Below are 19,643 nucleotides of genomic sequence, written 5' to 3'. Positions count from 1 at the left end.
TCACAGTGTTCTTCATCCTAGGATTGTTATGAAAGAAAATGTATCTGTGACGTGCCTAGCAGGACCTGGCAAATACTTATAAGTGTTGCTTACATTGGTTTTCAAATGTGTTTGGGTCTGTATTATATTTTAATTATGCATGCTGAATGCGTTGAAGAACAATAAAAGATATGTGATCAGAATTTCTTTTTATTTTATAAAAATTTTAGAAATGGATTAAAATTGCTACTTAGAGTGGTTACATGATTTTATTTACTTAGCTGATGGGTAAATATACAGTCTCTGACTCTCTCTCTCTCTCTCTCTCTCTCTCTCTGCCTGCCTGTCTCTCTCTCTCTCTCTGCCTGCCTGTCTCTCTCTCTCTCTCTGCCTGCCTGTCTCTCTCTTTCTCTGTCTATTTCTCTTTCTCGCACCTATTCTTGAAAGAATATCTTAAAATACCTTTTGTGTTCACAGCGTTATTTCTATTGAGGTTATGTTTTATGCTTGTGTATCATAGAGTTTAGCTACGGGAAGCTATTGAGGTGTCATGTGTCATATTTTGGATACTAAGGTTTTAGTGCCCTGTGCTGGTGGGCAGGTGAAGCCAACCAGGATTGGTGGACCTAACCTGGCCATGATGGCTGACCCACAGTAGACTTTCCGTGGCATCCACTAGATCCATGTGGCCTCCCACTCTGGCTGGTATAAGATTGAATCTCTAAGTAGTTTTGATTGGCATTTCCCTGATGGCTTAGGATATTGAACATTTCTTAAGTCTCTTATAGCCATTTGAATTTCCTTCATTGAGAATTCTCTGATTAGATCTGTGCCCCATTTTTAAATAGGGTTCTTTGGTTTTATGATATCATTTCTTGAGTTATTTATATATTTTGAGTACTATTTCTCTATTGGATACAGAGCTGGTAAAAATGTTTTATCATTCTGTAGGCTGCCACTTTGTCTGATTGACTTTGTTCTTTACTGTACAGAAGCTTTTCGGTTTCATGAAGTCCCACTTATTAATTGTTGATCTTAGTGTCCGGGTTTTGGTGTTTTGTTCAGAAAGTTATCTGTAGTACCCATGCTTTCAAGGCTATTTCCCACCTTCTTTTCTGTCAGCTTAAGTGTATCTGGTTTTATGTTGAGGTCTTTGATTCACTTGGGCTTGATTTTTGTGCATGGTGATAGATATGGATATATTTGGATTCTTATACATGCAGACATCCAGTTTTATCAGCACCATTTGTTGAAGATGATGTCTTTTTTTTCTAGTATGTATTTTTGGCTTCTTTATCAAAAAATCAGGTGACCATAGGTGTGTGGATTTATGTCTGGGTCTTCAGTTCAATTTCATTAATCAACATTTTTGATTTTATCCCCATACCATGCTGGTTTTATTACTCTAGCTTCCTAGTATAACTTGAGATCAGGAATGGTGAAACCTCCTGTAGTTCTTTTATTGTTCAGGAATTCTTTGAGCTATCCTGAGGTTTGTGTGTGTGTGTGTGTGTGTGTGTGTGTGTGTGTGTTTTCACATAAAGTTGAGAATTGTCTTTTCAAGGTCTGTGAAGAATTGTGTTGGAATTTTGATGGTGGTTATATTGAATCTGTAGATTGCTTTTGTATGGTTAATTGTCATTTTTACCATGTTATTCCTACTGATCCATGAACATATGAGGTCTTTCCATTGTCTGATATCTTCTTCAATTTCTTTTTTCAAAGACTTGAAGTTTTTATCATACAAGTATTATACTTGCTTGGTTAGTTATCCCAAGGTATATATTATTAGAAACTATTGTGAAAGGTGTTGTTTTCTTGATTTCTTTCTCAATCTCTTTGCCACTTTTATCTAGAAGGGCTAATGATTCTTGTGAGTTAATTTTATATCCAGCTACTTTGCTGAAATTGTTTATCAGCTGTAGGAGTTCCCCAATGGAATTTTCAGGGTCACTTGTATATACTATTATATCATTGGCAAATAATGACACTTTGACTTCTTTCCAGTTTGTGTTCCCTTGATCTCCTTCAGTTCCCTTATTGCTCTAGCTAAGACTCCAAGTTCTATATTGACTAGGAATGGAGAGAATAACCAACCTTCTCTTGTTCCTGATGTTAGTGGAATAGCTTTGAGGTTTTCTCCATTTAAGTTGATGTTGGCTGACTGCTGGCTGTAAATTGCCTTTATTGTGTTTAGGTGTGTTCCTTGTAGTCCTAATCACTCTAAGGCTTCTTTTTAATTAATTAATTAATTAAATTTTCCGCCCAATCACAGTTTTCACTCCTCTTCTCCTGGCCCTCTCCCCAAACCCTCCAACCACTCCTCCTCCTTTCTCTTCAGAAAAGGCAGGCCTCCCATATTAGCCAGCCGTGGCATATCAAGTTGAGATAAGACTAGGCACCTTCTCTCCTATAAGGCTGGACAAGAAAAACCAGTAGGAGGGAAGGGTCCTAATAGTAGGTAACAGAGTCAGAGACAGCCCCTGCTTTCACTGTTAGGAGCCCCCCACAAGAAGACCAAGTTACACAACTGTAACATGTGCAGAGGGCCTAGGTTAGTTTCATGATGGCTCTCTGGTTGTTGGTTCAGTGTCTTTGAGCCCCTACAAGCCTCGATTAGTTGATTCTGTGTGGGGGGGGGAGGGGGGGTTGTGGTGTCTTTGACCCCTCTGGCTCCCATAATCCTTCCTCCTTCTCTTTCACAGGTTTCCTCAAAGTCTGCCTAATGTTTGGCTGTGGGTCTCTGCATCTGTTTCTATCAGTTGCTGGGTGAAGCCTCTCTGATGACAACTGAGCTAGGCAATGATCTATGAGTATAGCAGAATATCATTAGGAATCTTTCATTGACTTTTCTGTGTGTGCAAGTCGTGTTTGGTTCTGTCCTAGGCACCTGAACTGTCCAGCCTCTGGGTCCTGGCCCTTCAGAGGGTGTTAAGGGTGGGCTCCCTCTTATGGTATGGGTCTTAAGATGGACCAGTCATTGGTTGGCCACTCCCATAATTTCTGCGCCACCTTTACCCCAGAATATCTTGTAGGCAGGATAAATTGTAGGTCAAAGGTTTTTGTGGCTGGTCAGGGTCCCAGTCCCTCCAGTGGAAGTCTTTCCTGGTTACAGGAGATGCTGGTTCAGGCTCCGCATCACCCACTGCTAGGAGTCAGCTGGGTCACCCTCATGGATTCCTGTGAGTTTTCATTGCACTAGGTTTCTAGCTGATCCCAGAGATGCCCCTGATTCTAGTTGTCTTTCCTGGTACTCTCTTCCTTCATCCTCCCCACAGCTAATTCCTCCTGTTCCCACCCCCATCGAGACCCCTCCTCTGATCTACCTATGATGGTTACTCTCTTTCCCCTTCACAGTGAGATTCATGTGTTCCCCCATGAGCCTTCCTTCTTAGTTTTCTTTTTTTCGGTCTGTGAATTGTAGCATGGTTGTCCCTTGCATTATGGCTAATATCTACCTATTAGTGAGTACAGACCATGTTCATCTTTCTGGGTCTGGGTTACTCAGGATGGTCTTTTGTAGTTCATTTTCTAGTTCATAATCCATTTACTGGCAAATTTCACGATGTCATTGTTTTTAACTGCTGAGTAATACTCCATTGTGTAAATGTACTACATTTTCATTATCCATTTGATTCATAGACATCTAGGTTGTTTCCAGTTTCTGGCTACTATGAAGAAAGCTGCTATGAACAGTTGTGAAGGTGTCCTTGTGGTATGGTAGAGTGTCCTTTGGGTATATGACCAGTAATAGTATAGCTGGGTGAGATAGGTCCCAGTTTTCTGAGAAATGGCCGTATTGTTTTCCAAAGCAGCTGTACAAGTTTGCACTCCCTCCAGCAATACTCTTCAGGACTTTGGTCATAAAGAGGTGTTGGCTTTTGTTAAAGGCTTCTTCTGCATCTAATGTGGGTTTTTTTTTTCTTTCAGTTTTTTTATATAGTGGATCACATTTCTTTGATCTTTTTTTTGTGTGGCAAACCACCCCTACATCTCTAGGATAAAACCTAGTTCACCATGGTGGATGATCTTTTTGATGTGCTCTTGGATTCAATTTGCGAGTATTTCATCGAATATTTTCACATCTATGTTCACAAGGGAAACTGATCTGTAATTTTCTTTCTTTGTTGGGTCTTTGTGTGGTTCGGGTATCAGTGTGACTGTGGCCACATAAAATGAATTGGGAAGTATTTCTTTGTGTGTGCTTGTGTGTGTGTGTGTGTGTGTGTGTGTGTGTGTGTGTGTGATTATTTTGTGGAATAATTTGAGGAATATTGACTTTAGCTCTTCTTTGAATATCTGGTAGAATTCTGTGCTAAAATCATCTGACCCTGGATGTTTTTGTTATTGTTGGGAGACTTTTAATGACTGCTTCTATTTAACTAGTGCTTTGTAGGTCTATTTAAATTGTTTATCTGATCCTGATTTAACTTTGGCAAGTGGTGTCTATAGAGAAAATTGTTCATTTCTTTTAGATTTTCCAGTTTCATGAAGTGCAGGTTTTTTAAAGTCCTTATGATTCTCTGGATTTCCTTGCTGCCGCTTGTTATTTCCCGCTTTTCATTTTTGATTTTATTAATTTGCATATCTCTCTCCAGTTTTTAGTTTGTTTGGATAAGGGTTTGTCTCAAAAAAAAAAAAAACCCCAGTTTTTGTTCCATTAATTCTTTGTATTCTTCTCTTTGCTTTTATTTTATTAGTTTCAGACGTGAGTTTGGTTATTTCTTGACATCTACTCCTTTTCGGTATGATTTCTTCTTTTTGTTCTAGAGATTTTAGGTATGCTATTAAATTGCTAGTGTGATATCTCTCCAGTTTTGTTGTTGTTTGTTTTGCTTAGGGTTTTCTGTTTATTTTGTTTTTTCCATATAGTGTTTAACTATGTAGCGTTGGCTGTCCTAGAACTGGCTCTGTAAATCAGGCTCGCCTCGAGCTCACAGAGATCTGCCTGCTCTTCCTCCCTAGTGCTGGCTTTAAAGAACTGCGCCACCACCACCCACAATCACCACCTGCAGTCTCTCCAGTTTTTTAGGTAGACTCTTAGTGCTATGAACTTGACTCCTAGAATCACTCGCATTGTGCCCCATAAGTTTTGTTAATGATGTATATTCATTTTCAATTCTAAAAACTTCAATCTCTTGCTTTTTTTCTGTCTTGACCTATTTTTCATTCAGTAGAGAGTTGTTGGGTTTCCATTAATTTGTTAGCTTTCTCTTGTTGACAACTACCTTGAATCTGTAGTAGTCTGATTTGAATGCAGGGAACTATTTCTTCCTTTCTTCTTTTCCGTTCTTCTTTTCCTTTCTTTCTCTCTCTCTCTCTTTCTCTCTCTCTCTCTCTCTCTCTCTCTCTCTCTCTCTCTCTCTCTCTCTCTCTTTCTTTCTTTGTATCTGTTGACTTGTTTTGTGTCTGAGTATATGGTCAGTTTTGGAGAAAGCTCCATGAGGTGCTGAGAGGAAGGTATATTCTTTTATGTTTGGCTGAAAATAGTCTGTAGTTATCTGTCAGGCCCATTTGGTTTATAACATGATTTCTCTGTTTAGTTTTTATCTGGATGACCTTTTTATAGGTGAGAGTGGAGTACTGAAATCTCCCACTATCAGTGGGTGAGAGTCAATATAGAAGTGTTTCTTTTACAAACTTGAATGCCCTTGTGTTTGGAGCATAGATGTTAAGATTTGAAATGTCATCTTGGTGGAGTTTTCTTTGATGAGTATGAAGTGTCCTTCCCTGTCTCTTTTGATTAGTTTTGGTTTGAAGTCTATTTTGTTAGATATTAAAATGGCAACCCTGACATGTTTCTGTGGTCCATTTGCTTGGAATATTTTTCCCAACCCTTTTCCTGACCTAATCTTTGATGTTAAGGTATGCTTCTTGGGTAGAGCAGAAGGTTGGATCCTGTTTTTGCATCCATTCTGTTAATATGTGTCTTTTTATTGGTGGAATTGAGACCAATTATGTTGAGAGATATTAATGAGCAGTGATTATGACTCTTTTATTTTGCTGTTAATGGTATTGGTGTGTGTATGTGTGTGTTTCCCTTCTTTTGAGTCTGCAACACATCTGCCCAGGACCTTCTGGCTTTTAGAATCTCCAATGAGGAGTCAGGTGTCCTCCTAATATTTCTGCCTTTTTGTGTTACTTCATCTTTTTCTCTTAGAACTTTTAATAGTCTTTCTTTGTTCTGTATGTTTAATGTTTTGATTGTTATGTACTGTCTTAGTTAGTGTTTCTATTGTTCTGAAGAGACACCGTGACCACGGCAACTCTTATATAGGAGAACTTTTAATTGGGGTGGCTCACTTATAGTTCAGAGGTTTAGTCCATTATCCTCATAATGGAACACGGAGGCGTGCAGGCAGACTCGGTGCTGAAGAAGGAGCTGATAGTTTGACATCCTGTGCAGGCAATAGGAAGTGAACTAGCACACTGGTCAGTATCTTGAGCATAAGTGACCTCAAAGTCCTCCCCAATACAAACATAGCTCCTCCAACAAAACCATACCCACTCCAACAAGACCACACCTCCTAACAGTGGCACTCCCTTTGGGGACCATTTTCTCTCAAAGCAGCCATGTGCCAAAGGGACTTTCTTTTCTAGTCTGTTTGGTATTCTGTGTGTTCCTTTCAACTTTATAGGTATTTCCTTCTTTAGGTTAGAAAAGTATTCTGTGATTTTGCTGAAAATACTTTCTTGGACTTTGAACTGGGTTTTCTTCTCTCTCCACTATTCCTATTACTCTTAGATTTGCTATTTTTTTATAGTGTCCCAGATCTCCTGGATGTTTTATATAAGGAAATTTTTCCAATTTAACATTTTCTTTGACCAATGTATCCATTTTTTTCTATCATATCTTCAGCCCCTGAGATTATTTCTTCCATCTTTTGTATTCTGTTGGTGAAGCCTTCCCCTGTGGTTCCTGTTATAAATCTCCAAATTTTCATTTCCAGCAATATCTCAGTTTGGGTTTTCTTCCTCAAGTCTACTTCCATCTTCAAGTCTTGCATTATTTTGTTCATTTCCTTGCCCTGCGTGTGCTTTCCTGGATTTCTTTAAGCAATTTACTCATTTTTTTCATACTGTTTGTTTGTGTTTTCCTCAATTTATTGAAGGGATTTATTCATTTCTTATGGACGTATATCATCTTCCTACAGACTATTTTCAAATATTTTTCTTGGGCTTCAGCTATCTTGGAATATTCAGGGTTTCTGGGCTTCAGTACAGACATATTGTTTTGACTATCGTTGACTGTGGTTTAAGATGACATCTAGACATCATTGTAGGTCTGGGTGATGGTATCTGACTTTGTCTCTGATAGATGAGTGTTTTGCTCCTTGGTTTCTGCTTCCTCCTGGGACTTTAGGAAAGTGTGGTGGCTCTATTCTGTGTATTAGAAACATTTTTTGTGAACCTGTTTCCCTGGCCTGCTTAGCTGGTGTGTTCTCGGGGTATATATACTTTCTGACATTGGAGGCTGGAATAATGGGATGAGATGGGGGAAGGAATTGTGGAGGAGAAGACCTTTGTGATCCATAAGAGATGGGGTCAGAGAGGAAAAGGGGACCTCAGCAGGTTTTCTGCTGCAGAGCTGGGGATGGTGCGACTGGGGAGTTGGATCTGAGGGAGGTGTGGATCTGGAGGTGTGGGCTCAGCGGTCAGCCTACTTGTTGCCCTAGGAGGAGTGGCTCTTCAGTTAGTAGGGCTTGCCTGCTGGGGTTGGCAGCTGAGACAAAGCCACACTTGGGAGGAAGGATGTTAGAAAGGGAAGGTCTGTGGAATCCACAGGAGATGGGAACAGAGGGGCAGGGAAAGTGGCCACAGGTGTTCTGCTGCAGAGCTAGAGATGAGTCTGGGGATTGGAACTTGGAAAACAAATAGAGCTTCTCCTCATTCCACGGGACACTTAGATGACCTGAAATGATTCCTTAACTGGTGGTTTTCAGGTGATGACGGTCAACAAGCTCTTTTGGTTAAGTATCAGCATCATGTGAAAAACTTTTTCTGATGGTTGTCAAATGGGATTTCTTCAGCATTTCCAGTGTCTCCCAGACCATGTTAAAGCCTATATACACTCTAAGTCTCCTAACAAGACAGAGAGGTGTTAGGCAAGGACAGCAGGAATCCCGAGTGCTTCAGCATCCTCACTGGATCAGTCACATTGTGAGCGACAGAGCTAGAAACTCAGCTAAAATTGATCGGAGTCAAAAATCCATACTTAATTCTTTTTACACATTGTTGGTGGACTTTCCTGAAAAGCCAAATTCTGTTTATAATTCTATTCGGAAGATTTTCAGTTCCTAAATGCTAGAAAAGGGAATTATGCTTAATAATTCTTCTGAGATCTTGCCTCCCATCTTAATATTTTTTCACAGTGTGAAGAAAACACAAACCTTCAGGATACTACCCGCTACCTCAAGCTTCCGTTTTCCAAGGTCATCTTCCTTGGGAACAATAATCAAACCATGAAGGCCACAAAGGAGTCCTTTTGGATAACATCGTTTCTCTGCTCTACAAAACTCACTCAAAATGGTAATGCATGAAAGCCCCCCCACCTAAGGGATATATGGTACCATTTTACTTGACAGCCCCCACCTAAGGCCATTGTGAACCGTGTGTATTTTGGTAAGCACATTCAGCAAGGATTAAAGTATTTAAGAACTTTGCCCTAGAAAAGCTATTGATCCTTTTATTTAGGATTGGTAATCAAGTGAAAACAGTAGTGACCCCTTACATGAAATTTAATGACTTAAGAATTAACCCAGTGTTGGCCGGGCGGTGGTGGCGCACGCCTTTAATCCCAGCACTCGGGAGGCAGAGGCAGGCGGATCTCTGTGAGTTCGAGACCAGCCTGGTCTACAAGAGCTAGTTCCAGGACAGGCTCTAAAGCCACAGAGAAACCCTGTCTCGAAAAACCAAAAAAAAAAAAAAAAAAAAGAACCCAGTGTTGAAAGCTGTGTCAACTAACTCCTCAAATAACCCATTAAAAGCCAAGCTGCACTTAACACAAGGAAAGATCTAAGTGCCTCCACTTTAAATCTCTGCTTTTATAGCCCCGTGAACAGTGCTAATTGCAGGCTTTAGGATAATAAAGCTTGCTTTGTTGTTGTCTCTGTTGTTGCTTAATTAGACAGATAGTGCTTTTCTGTGCAGCGTTGCTTTTTATGTCATTGATTGTTTAGCAAGTTATGATTAATAAAGCAAGTGCATCTCCTTGGCAAATGGTTATGAAAACTGTGCCTGTAATGAAAGAAGTAAATTAAACATTTTGAATTTTTCATGGTTGCCATAGAAGGCTTCTGGCTAGCCCCCTGAATGCCGTATTAATAAATTAGATGCAATATGTTGAGAGGAATCACTTCATTACAAGGCATTATATTTGATGCAGCTCCTATATCTAAGCTGTGTGTGTGTGTGTGTGTGTGTGTATGTGTGTGTGTGTTATGTGGAAAGACATGGTTGTCTCGGAATGTGGGTCTTAAAGACAGCAAAGCACAGGGCTATAGTAGTGCCCCCTTCCAATAGTAGTGCTTCCCTTTCGGCAGCATGGCAAGGCTACTATAGTTACACGTGACACAAAGTTGTGGTAAGTTTTCCTAGACTTTCTTAGTATCTAGTGTTTAATGATTTAAATCTTGACTTGGTGACTATAAAGCATTTCCCAAACCTCAGGTGTTTGTTGTAGAGGTTATGAAGATAACAAAATCAACTGACTCCCCAGACAAAATCTCTATTCATCCTACATGGACTATTTGTGTATCTATGTAGCACTTCCCGTTAATTAAATGTCCTGACTGGGATGTTTTGGGTTTCTATTTATGGTCTATTGTTGCTACAACAATCCTTACCAATTTTCTGGCTTAAAGAGACAGAAATATACTATGACTGTAGAGTCAGATATAAGTCCCGTTCATGTTAGCAATGCTATGACTCTTCTAGAGGTTGTAGAGGAAAACCTTTTCTGGTCTCATCTCTTCTAGTTTCTAGGAGCAATCTGCATTGCTCAGATCACGGTCTCTTCCTTCTTCAGAAGCTACCAGGGCAACATCTTCAAATTTCTCTAACTCCGATCCTCTGCAATTTTTTAAGGTCCCTTGTGGTGGCATTTCTTGGAAAACCCAGTTGTATTTTCTTGTTATCAGAAATTTGAGCACATTATAAAGTTTCTTTGTCAATCTCCGGTAAACATACCATTTCTAGGAATTATTGTGTAGATATGTTTGAGGGTTGTCATCCTACCTACCACACAGTAAATAATGATAACATTGCTTGAATTTGCTGTAGTTCTGGGGTTTAGGGTGTTGTTAGAATTATAAACATAAGATAGGAAAAACCAGGTCCTGTAGTCGGAGACTGCTTGTACGTTCCCCGCTGCCCATACCCAAAATAATCACACAGAAATTATATTATTTGTGATACTCTTTGGCCAATCGCTTAAGTGTATCGCTAGCTAGCTCTTACATTTAGAATTCACCCATTTCCATTATTATATATTTTACCATTTAGAATTCACCCATTTCCATTATTATATATTTTACCATGAGGCTCGTGGCCTATCGGCAAGGTTCCAGCTATCAGATCACATCTTTCCCCTCTGGCAGCTTCATGGAGTCTCACTGACTCTACCTTCTTTCTCCCAGCATCCAGTTTAGTTTTCCCCGCCTATTTCTACTCTGCCCTAGCAACAGGCTAAGGCAGTTTCTTTATTAACCAGTGGCATTCGCAGCATACAGAGGGGAATCCCATGTCAAGGTCCTAAAGACTCAAAACTGCTTTCTTATAAAACCAAGAGAAAATTTTCATGTAAATACCAAATATAAACTATTTATGAAATCCCTATATGAAATATCTGACTGTATGAAGATGGGATCAGTATGTAGGGACTCCCTACTCTCTGAGGATACTGACACATGCTTCGTAATTATGTTGACATCAATTAACCTTGGCAATGTAAGTCAGTTCAGAATGAGCCAAGAAATCAATAGTGTATTTCAAAAGTTAGGAAGGGATTGGTGGTGGGGAGTCAGTCTGTCCTTCTAAGATTTGCATCCTAGGTATACATCTCTACATAGAAGCCAATTGGAATTAATTCCAGTTCCAAAGAGGACTTAGATTGGTGTGCATTCATTTTACTTGACTTGGAAAAAGCCCACAAATTAAATTTCCACTATAACTGGACACTTAGTGAATGCTGTGCTCTGCAGGACTGGTCTCAGAGCAGATCTGCACTCAGGATTCCTGAGAGGTATGCCTCTTCTCTCTGTGTGCAATCCAACATTGTTCATGGCTAGTGCTCCAAATCCAGACCACTCTGTAGATTTTCTGACGGACAGATAAGGTAGATTCTTCAAACTTCTGTACAGGAATGGGAGACTAGTTGTAGTGGTACACACCTGTAATCCCAGCACTTGGGAGGCAAAAGCAGAAGGATCAAGAGTTCAAGGTCTTCCTGCCTACATAATGAGTTCTAGGCCAGCCTAGGGTACATGAGACCATGTCTCAAATACACAGATACACACACACACACACACACACACACATTACTAAGGAGTAATTACATCTTCATTTATACTTACTAAGCTAGATACAAAGAGTTTACTTAATAAATGCTCCCTGAATAGAATGTAGAAAATCAGTCATTTCAGTGGTGGAACATTTTCCTGATTCCCATCTAGCATATCTTCATATGACTGAAGCAGACCTAGGAGATTTTGCCTTACCGCTCAATACTGTATGTGCACAACTGATTACAGCTGTTGGGGCCCTGACCTGGGCCCTGATAGGCTGAGCAAGTTAGGCTTGACCACCTGTTCTCAATAGTCCAGCATACAGGCAACGTAATAGCAGAAAGGAGATTTATTCAATATAGTAACATTGGGGATAGGAACAGATAAAAGATCTAGTGAGCTACTTTAGGGTCCTGATGTGAGGCTTAGGTTTAAGGAGAGAGCACGGGATATATTTAACTTTAGGGTCCTGATGTGAGGCTTAGGTTTAAGGAGAGAGCATGGGATATACTTAACTGAGTCATCCCAGTCAAGGTGTGGTCCTTTCCATCATCGCTGTTTCTACTTTAGTCTGTCTTGCAAGGTTGTGTAACAAATTATCCGAACTACCAGGAATCTCTTCCTGGGAGACAAGTTTCTCCTCTGGGTGGCACCAGACTTCCAGCCTTTTCCTTTTCCCAAGATGAGACTTCCAGGGAAATTCCAGTTTCTTTGGCTGATTGTTTCAATAGTCTGATGGCTAAAGAGATGACAGCTGTCCCTTTAGGATGCCTTTGTTTCTACAGGGAAGATTACCTAAGCAGATATAACTCGTTTGCTCTTTCATTCTCCGAAGTATGACAGGTTTCACTGAGATTCATCAGCCTGCTTCCAGGAAAGATTGGAATGTCTGGAATACTCCAGTCAGGTTTCTGCTGTGTTCATGAGATCCTGTACCCAGTTCCACACTACTCTCTCAGGAATGTTCTCTCCTGTCCACATTGCTCAGGGCTCTGAGGTCCTTCAGCTGCCTCTACTTTAAACAAATGGAAGGAAGAGCCAGGGCAAGGAATAAGAGCTGGGGTTGGGATATAATGGGAATCAAGGGAAGATATCAGGGAGACTTCAAAAGACAAGATGCCAAGGAAAGGTGGCATTCTGAAATCTGATGCCAGAGTAAGGAAAGAGGGACAAAGCAAGCCACCCAGAAGAGTTATGGGCTGAGGCCATTGTAGAGCTCTGAAATGTCTGATACTGTAAATATAACCAGGCAGTTTTCATAAGGGTTCCCTTGTGCTGCTGCAGAATGTCTGGCTTAGCTATGAATACTAAACAATGTGAGTTTTTTTTTATTGAATAGTACAATGTTTATAATTTTATAAATTCATATTTTGAAATCAGTTTCTTAAATTTTTTCCATGTTTTTATTCAAAATCCTCCTTTTCTTATCTCTGTTTGCTGTAGATAAACATTCCTATTTGGTACAGGGCTCAGTGTTTAGTGAGCAGGAGGATTTGGATTGGGTGATATTTGCATATGCGTTGAACTATTTGGTGAATGAGACCCAAGTCTAAACACAAGGTTCACTCCTGTCTCATGTGCACCTATGTACGTAGCCTGAAGAATAGTTTCATACAACATTCTCTGTGCTGGCATTTTGTCTTCCCCATTGTGGGAGGACAGTGATCATTTAAGGTTTTTCAGAGCATTTCAAAGTTTTACTTTTCATATTAAGAATCCTTGATTTACAATGGAATTTCTACTCTTAAGTCCATCTTCTCAGTTTTCCCTCTTGATTCCCTTCCTGTTGGCTCCATAAGTCCATCTCACCTTAACCTTCCTCCTTCATTCTATAGAGTTTCGAATCATTGGTTACTGTCATGGTTTCCTTGTTGGTCTTTCTGTCTCTCAGCAAGCCCCATTTGGGTTCATCTTAAAATCAGAGCTTTGAAGTAAATTTTTCTGTATTCAATCTGGAAAATCCTCTCTGGCCCATCTCTTGGCTTCTAAGCACAGAGGCTAGCCCTGACAGGTTCCTCTATCCCATGCCTTCCCTAGCTTGGAAGTTCTTCCTGTCCTTATTGACTGCCAGATGCCATCATCCCCAATCCTTTGGAGATTAAGGAAACTTAGGCCATGATGTCACCTCCCTGAAACAGTCTAAATTCTGCCCAAGAAAGATGGGGGCAAAGTTTGTCCCTTCTAGTCCTAAAGGCTTATTGAAGCATGAATCCACCTATCAGAAGGTACCTGGAAGAGGTAGGGCTGTAGGCCTGTTCATAAGCTGTGGTGGAAGACAGCCTGGAAAGCCGGCAACAGATCTCTTAACTCCCAAGATTCACTAGATCGTCTGCTAGTAGAATGGGCCTGTTACAGTCTATGGCAGTGGGTGATCCTAAGGTTTGAGCTATCTTAACGATCAAGAACACCTTCATTGCTGGGTGGAATCGGTTGCTGGGAAGAGTATTCAGGTGTCTTAAGCATGAATCAAACAGGTTTCTACCTCCTAGGAAACTCTTACTAGGAGGTGGCAGAGAATGTTACAATGGATATCTGTTGGCTGCTTACACTGTTCTTAGTCCTGGGGGTACTGGGCCACACTCACCGCCACTGTCTCAGAGTTTACAGTCTATTTGAGGTATAGATGACATCAGGTGAAAGCTAAGTGCTTCTGCCAGGCCAGAACATGTGGGAGGGATGGAGCCTTCCTGGACAACACCATGGAGCAGAACTGAGCAGCAAGCAGGAGCCCTGGGGGTTAGGGGAGTAATTAACACACCCTTAAATAAATCCTATCCCAGGGCAGAGAGGCTAGCCCCATTGTGGGGATGAGGGTCTCAGTGTGGGGATGTGGGTCCCAGTGTGGGGGTAGGGTAGGCATTACATCTAAGAAATCGGCTTTTACCAGTAGAACACGTTCATGAGAGAGGCTGTCCTCTATAAAAGCGATTAATCTTCCTTTTCTGTTTGAAAAGGTGATATGCTTGATCTTTTGAAGTGGAGAACCCACCCGGACAAGATCACAGGCTGTCTCTCTAAATTAAAAGAAATCGATGGCTCGGAGATAGTAAAGGTATACGCTGCCTTATTGACCACTTGGGCGCCCAGCACTCTGGGAGGGTGAGAGTGGGGCCTACTCATTGCCTTCTGCTTCTTAATCCACAGTTCCTACAAGACACACTGGATACCTTGTTTGGAATATTAGATGAAAATTCCCAAAAATATGGCTCTAAAGTGTTTGATTCTTTGGTAAGTTTACCTTTCCTTGATAATAGCAGGAAACAAGTGTGCCTCCCCATCTTGGCTTGTTGTCTTGGAAGGTTGTCTCAGAAATGATAATGTAAGAGTTCGCTTCCTTCTTTATTTTTAACAGACAAAGAAATGACTGGCACTCGGTTTTATAAAACTCCTTTCTTCTTAGGTCCATATAATAAATTTGCTGCAGGATAGCAAGTTCCATCACTTTAAGCCTGTCATGGACACTTACATTGAGAGTCACTTTGCTGGAGCGCTTGCGTACAGGTAAGGCCCTTTACCGTGCAGTTGGTGTAGCAGCTGTGCCTCTTCCACTGTGCAAAGCCTAAGCCGTTGCAGAGGAAGACATGGGGAGTGGAGGCGATATGAAGCTCAGCTTCGAAGCCCTGTCCTCCCTCCTCAAGAACCCCTGCTCAGTGGTTATAGCTTATTTTATCACAAGGAAAGAAGGGGGCGGATGAGAGGGAGAGGAGAAGAAAGAAGAAACAAGGTGCAGGAGGGAAGAGAAGGAGGAGGAGTTGGAGGAAGAGGAGGAGAAGAAGAGGAAATCTGTCCCTGAACCCAGTACCTTTCTTTCCACCCCCATTTCACCTGGTGTGCTTTGGTCTAAGATGTCACAGCTCTTCTCACTGTAGAAGTCCTATTTTTATACTGCACTCCCTTATGTCTGACTTAGACAAATAATTATAAACAGAAAGCAACCTTGGCCTTCATCCCTGTCCAGGTCGTCCGTTCAGCCATTAGTGTTTACAGAGTGCCTTTGCTTGCTGCTCTAATGGACAGACCTGGTCCCTGACTCAAGCCATTTACTCACTGACATCTACTGTTAGATGTGACTGCCTCTTTTTCCGCAGCTCGGGTTATATAAGGAAAGCAAAGGGTGGTGAGCAAAGCCCTACCTCAGCCCGACCAGCCTACAGAAAGCCTAGTTAGAAATCGCCCCCAGGCAGACAACAGGCCCATGCATTGTGCTCTTCTCTGAAGACTTGTTCCCTGGCCAGAGGAATGGGGAATAGCTGAATGGAGTCTGGCCAGCTAACTTTCAATGCATGGGTTTTGTGATTGTTTGTTTTTTGTCTTTCCATCATTTAAAAAAAAGAGAGAGGGAAAAACAACTACGACTGAACTGTTTCCTAGAAATGCATTTCAGTGAGACTGCAATCTTGCAAGTGGTGCGTTGCTATTTACTTTTAGTTTTGTTTCTTAAACTAAGATAAAATAAACCAGTAACCAGAGAGCAACTTTCTCTTCTGGAAATGCGCCTTCCAGGGCATGCTTTCCCAGTAAGCCTTGTTCTTCTGGTGAGAAAGCTGGCCTGATTGCAGGGGTGTGGCTCGCCATGGACCAGTTTGTCTTCATTCCCCTCCCTCCCCTCACCTGTAGCTAAAAGTCACTCTTGAAGTGTTCACAGACGTGGTGAAGGAAGAACCCCAATGATAGCTTGTTTAGGATTGCTCATGACAGCTCTCAGGTCAGCAGGACATTTCCAGATTGAGGGCAGTCTGGGTGGGCAGCGCTGTGTTTCCGTCTTAAGTGTCAAAGCAGGTTGCGATGTGGACCTGAGGTTTTAAATAAAGTCATCCTAGAGCAGCCTGGCAAGAGACCGTATGGAGAAGGAAGTGGCTTCCCGATGCATGGCTGTGTCAAACTGATTGCCATTTAATTGAGAATTGACAATTTTGCAACCTGCACATTTCTGCTCGTGCTTCAGAGATCTCATCAAAGTGCTGAAGTGGTACGTGGACAGGATCACAGAAGCCGAGCGGCAGGAGCATATCCAGGAGGTGCTGAAGGTAATGGCGTGCTGTTGAGAACCGCTAACAGGGGCTCGCGAAGCTGGCGCGAGATGATTGCGGCCTAATTGGTTTCTTCTGCCCAGACAGTAATTGGTGATGATACATTCCTGACATTCCAATTCAAAGATCTTAATCAGTTTATGGCTGCGCCGGACCTGATGAAATTTGAAAGGGGCATTGCCCAGGCCTGTCCACTGGACGTGCTGGGTCCTGAATCCTTGCTCCTCTGGGTTCCTGTCACTTGAGATGACATCCAGGATGGGCAGGAGAATTAGGGGCAGAGGGAAAAGCTGCAAATGAGCAGCTAATTAAACTTGGAAGTGTCTGCCTGCTTCGCACCCCTGACAGAGCTCTGAGAACCCTTTATCTCCAGTTTGATGAGACAATAGGGTCACCTAACAGGGATCAAACTGAAGACACCCGAGGCTTAACTGAATCTCATAATTGAGTAACTCCCACATCTCTGGACCCAGTGTACTGAGCCAACAGTGGTGTTAACATAACCTTCCAGCGTGACGAAGAATACAAGTTCCCAGCTCCTGAATTCCTTTCCTCTTCTTCCTACCCCTTCTTCCCTGCCCCCTCTCTGTATGATAGACTCCCAAGACAGACTCCAACTCTCAGTCCTCTCTTAAGATTTGGGTCAAGGGACATAGTTCAGAAGTATGTGCTTGCCTAGCAAGTGTGAGGCTCTGGGTTCAGCCCCAATACTGCCACAGAAACAATATAAATTCTTAAAGGGGAGTCCTAGTCCCAGAAGTCCCCCCGATTCATATTGAGACTATTGTATGTGCTGTCAGTAGATAAGTAGATAATGCATACATGAAGTTTTATGCATACATAAAATGGACATTTTCTTTCATTATCAATTTATTCTCTTGGTCTACTTGAAAACCAAATGCTAAGTGACAAGTCACTTTTGAAGAGAGTCATCTCTTCATCAGCTAAATTAAAAACATAACTATTTGAAGATCAAAAATATTCAGCATTTCTAACTTTAGGATTATAAAGAAATTTTAACATGTTGGCATCAAAGAAGAACGGCTTCTCCCCTCTAAATGCATATCATTCAAAACCCTCACTGCGCCTCCAGTTTTTGGATGAATTATTTAAAAGTCTAACACTGTTCTGTGATTTTTTTTTATGCTATGTCATTGTTACATAAATACTCTCAGAGTTCTTTGAAGCTAACTTTCTAACATTATATTTTTCAAGGCACAAGAATACATTTTTAAGTATATAGTTCAGTCGCGAAGGCTGTTTTCCCTTGCCACGGGAGGGCAAAATGAAGAGGAATTCCGCTGCTGCATCCAGGAGCTCCTTATGTCTGTCCGCTTCTTTCTTTCCCAAGAGAGCAAAGGGGCCGGAGCGTTATCTCAGTCGCAGGTAATTGTCTCCCGTCTCTGCGACAACCGCAGTGTGTTTTGCTTCACTCATGGCCTCGATGTGCAGCCTAGCTGCCTTCCTCCTGTAGCTTACCCATCACCCGGTTAGGCTTTGAAGATCCTGGGGTCTAAGCACCGGCCTAGCAGAAGCAGCTCCATCCACAGATCCCACACTGGAGTAGAGGAGCTTGCATCAACCATGCTTCCGTTCAGTAAAACACATACCGTCAATTGGGGGCTGAATTTCACTAGAGCGAGTCCACCCTGCTTCTTTTCCTTCAGCCTCATTGCTTTTTAATCTCTCAACTTGAGCATCATTCTTTTGGACTCTGCTAAATTCCATGTTGCTTTCTTTTATCTTGTTTACTGTAATCTTCCCACGACTGACGGTCTAAGACCAACACCAAGCCCATGCTGCCAAAATCTAGTACTGGCAGTACCCTAACGTGTGTGTGTGCATGCTTGGGATGCACACCTGCACCAATATGTTGGTGTGGCTTCTACCTCTCAAGGGCTGGGATTGGCAGGTAGGAACTAGCATGCCTGGCTCTGATTTTCTTTTTATATTTATTGTTACATTCCAAGTTCAGGATCCATCTACATTCGAAATGGCATTGCTTTTTATACATTCCAAGAGATAAGTCTTGGTATGTCTCTCTGTGATTTCTTAATTCTCCTTTTATATTTTTAATTCTGATGGCTTCATTAAACCCTGTCAAATGGAGAAGCAGCCTCCCACCATTCCGCTAGAAAGTTAAGAGCTTAAAATCAAAGTTTAGACCAAACTGGGTCTTCGAGTGTTGATGTGTTGGGAGTCATGTGGCATGTAGAAGGCCTACCATACAATGTCCTAGGACCAGAAGTCCCCAGTCCTCTGATTACAGCACTGTGCTTTTCTTGACTGTACAGGCAGCAGGTCTTGTCATTCTCTTCCTTATAGATGTGGATGGACTTATCTTCCATCTGGGCCAGCATATAGCACAGGCTCTTTTGTTTGGTTTTGTTTTTTTGAGACAGAGTTTCTCTGTGTTGCTTTGGAGCCTGTCCTGGAACTAGCTCTGTAGACCAGGCTGGCCTCGAACTCACAGAGATCCGCCTGCCTCTGCCTCCCGAGTGCTGCTATAAAAGGTGTACACCACCACTGCCTGACTAGCACAGGCTCTTTTAAATGTCATTTTGTACTCTAGAGTTAATGCAATCACTGCATCAGAGAACTTGCCAGAAACCTCAAAAGCAAACATCCACTTTGCCAGACCTGACTTGCAGCAGTTAATAATTTGAGAATAATTTAGTAGGCTTACCACATATTCCTTAGAGTTCTCAGAATTTACTACTTCTTCAAAAGCCTTTGTAATTAGGGTTTCACCCTGAAACATCTATTTCAACCATTTTTTAATCCTGGAGACCAGGTACCTTTAATTGTGATGATTCTGCAGGGTACAGCAGCCTTGCTGTTTCTACAATATTCTGACTCTTGTGGCTCTTGGTTTTCAAAGTTCTGTTCCACAGTCAAGCTTTAGAGACAACTTTGGCTGTTAGTTTTTGAGTATAGAAAGTTAGTAAATATGCTAATGATCCCACTGAAGTCATTCTTTGTACTCTGCTTATTGACGTATGTTTCTGTGATGGCTTTATTTTTAATTTGATGCAAAGTCAGAGTTGATGTAAGATTGTGAGAGGTTGGTTTCCTTTAATAAACAAAAGGACATTGCCTCCCGCAATATTTGGTAGTAAGGTGAATGACA

At 41.6% G+C, this 19,643-nt stretch overlaps 1 protein-coding gene across 2 annotated transcripts in view; it reads left to right on the top strand.

The window, feature by feature from the left end:
* The window catches only part of Dock4 (dedicator of cytokinesis 4), a 412,188-nt gene that overhangs the window by 271,403 nt on the left and 121,142 nt on the right, over window positions 1-19,643 (top strand). For both annotated transcript variants that reach the window (XM_038335987.1, XM_038335988.1), the window contains exons 17-22: window positions 8,352-8,508; window positions 14,438-14,535; window positions 14,628-14,711; window positions 14,884-14,984; window positions 16,429-16,510; window positions 17,729-17,899. In XM_038335987.1, the coding sequence (XP_038191915.1) occupies window positions 8,352-8,508; window positions 14,438-14,535; window positions 14,628-14,711; window positions 14,884-14,984; window positions 16,429-16,510; window positions 17,729-17,899 (693 nt within the window). The remainder of the gene's footprint in view (window positions 1-8,351; window positions 8,509-14,437; window positions 14,536-14,627; window positions 14,712-14,883; window positions 14,985-16,428; window positions 16,511-17,728; window positions 17,900-19,643) is intronic.

The sequence above is a fragment of the Arvicola amphibius genome, chromosome 7 (assembly GCF_903992535.2).
Source record: "Arvicola amphibius chromosome 7, mArvAmp1.2, whole genome shotgun sequence".
Taxonomy (NCBI): domain Eukaryota; kingdom Metazoa; phylum Chordata; class Mammalia; order Rodentia; family Cricetidae; genus Arvicola; species Arvicola amphibius.
The sequence above is the reverse complement of the archived record's forward strand: the minus strand, read 5'-3'. Positions and strand labels throughout refer to the sequence as shown.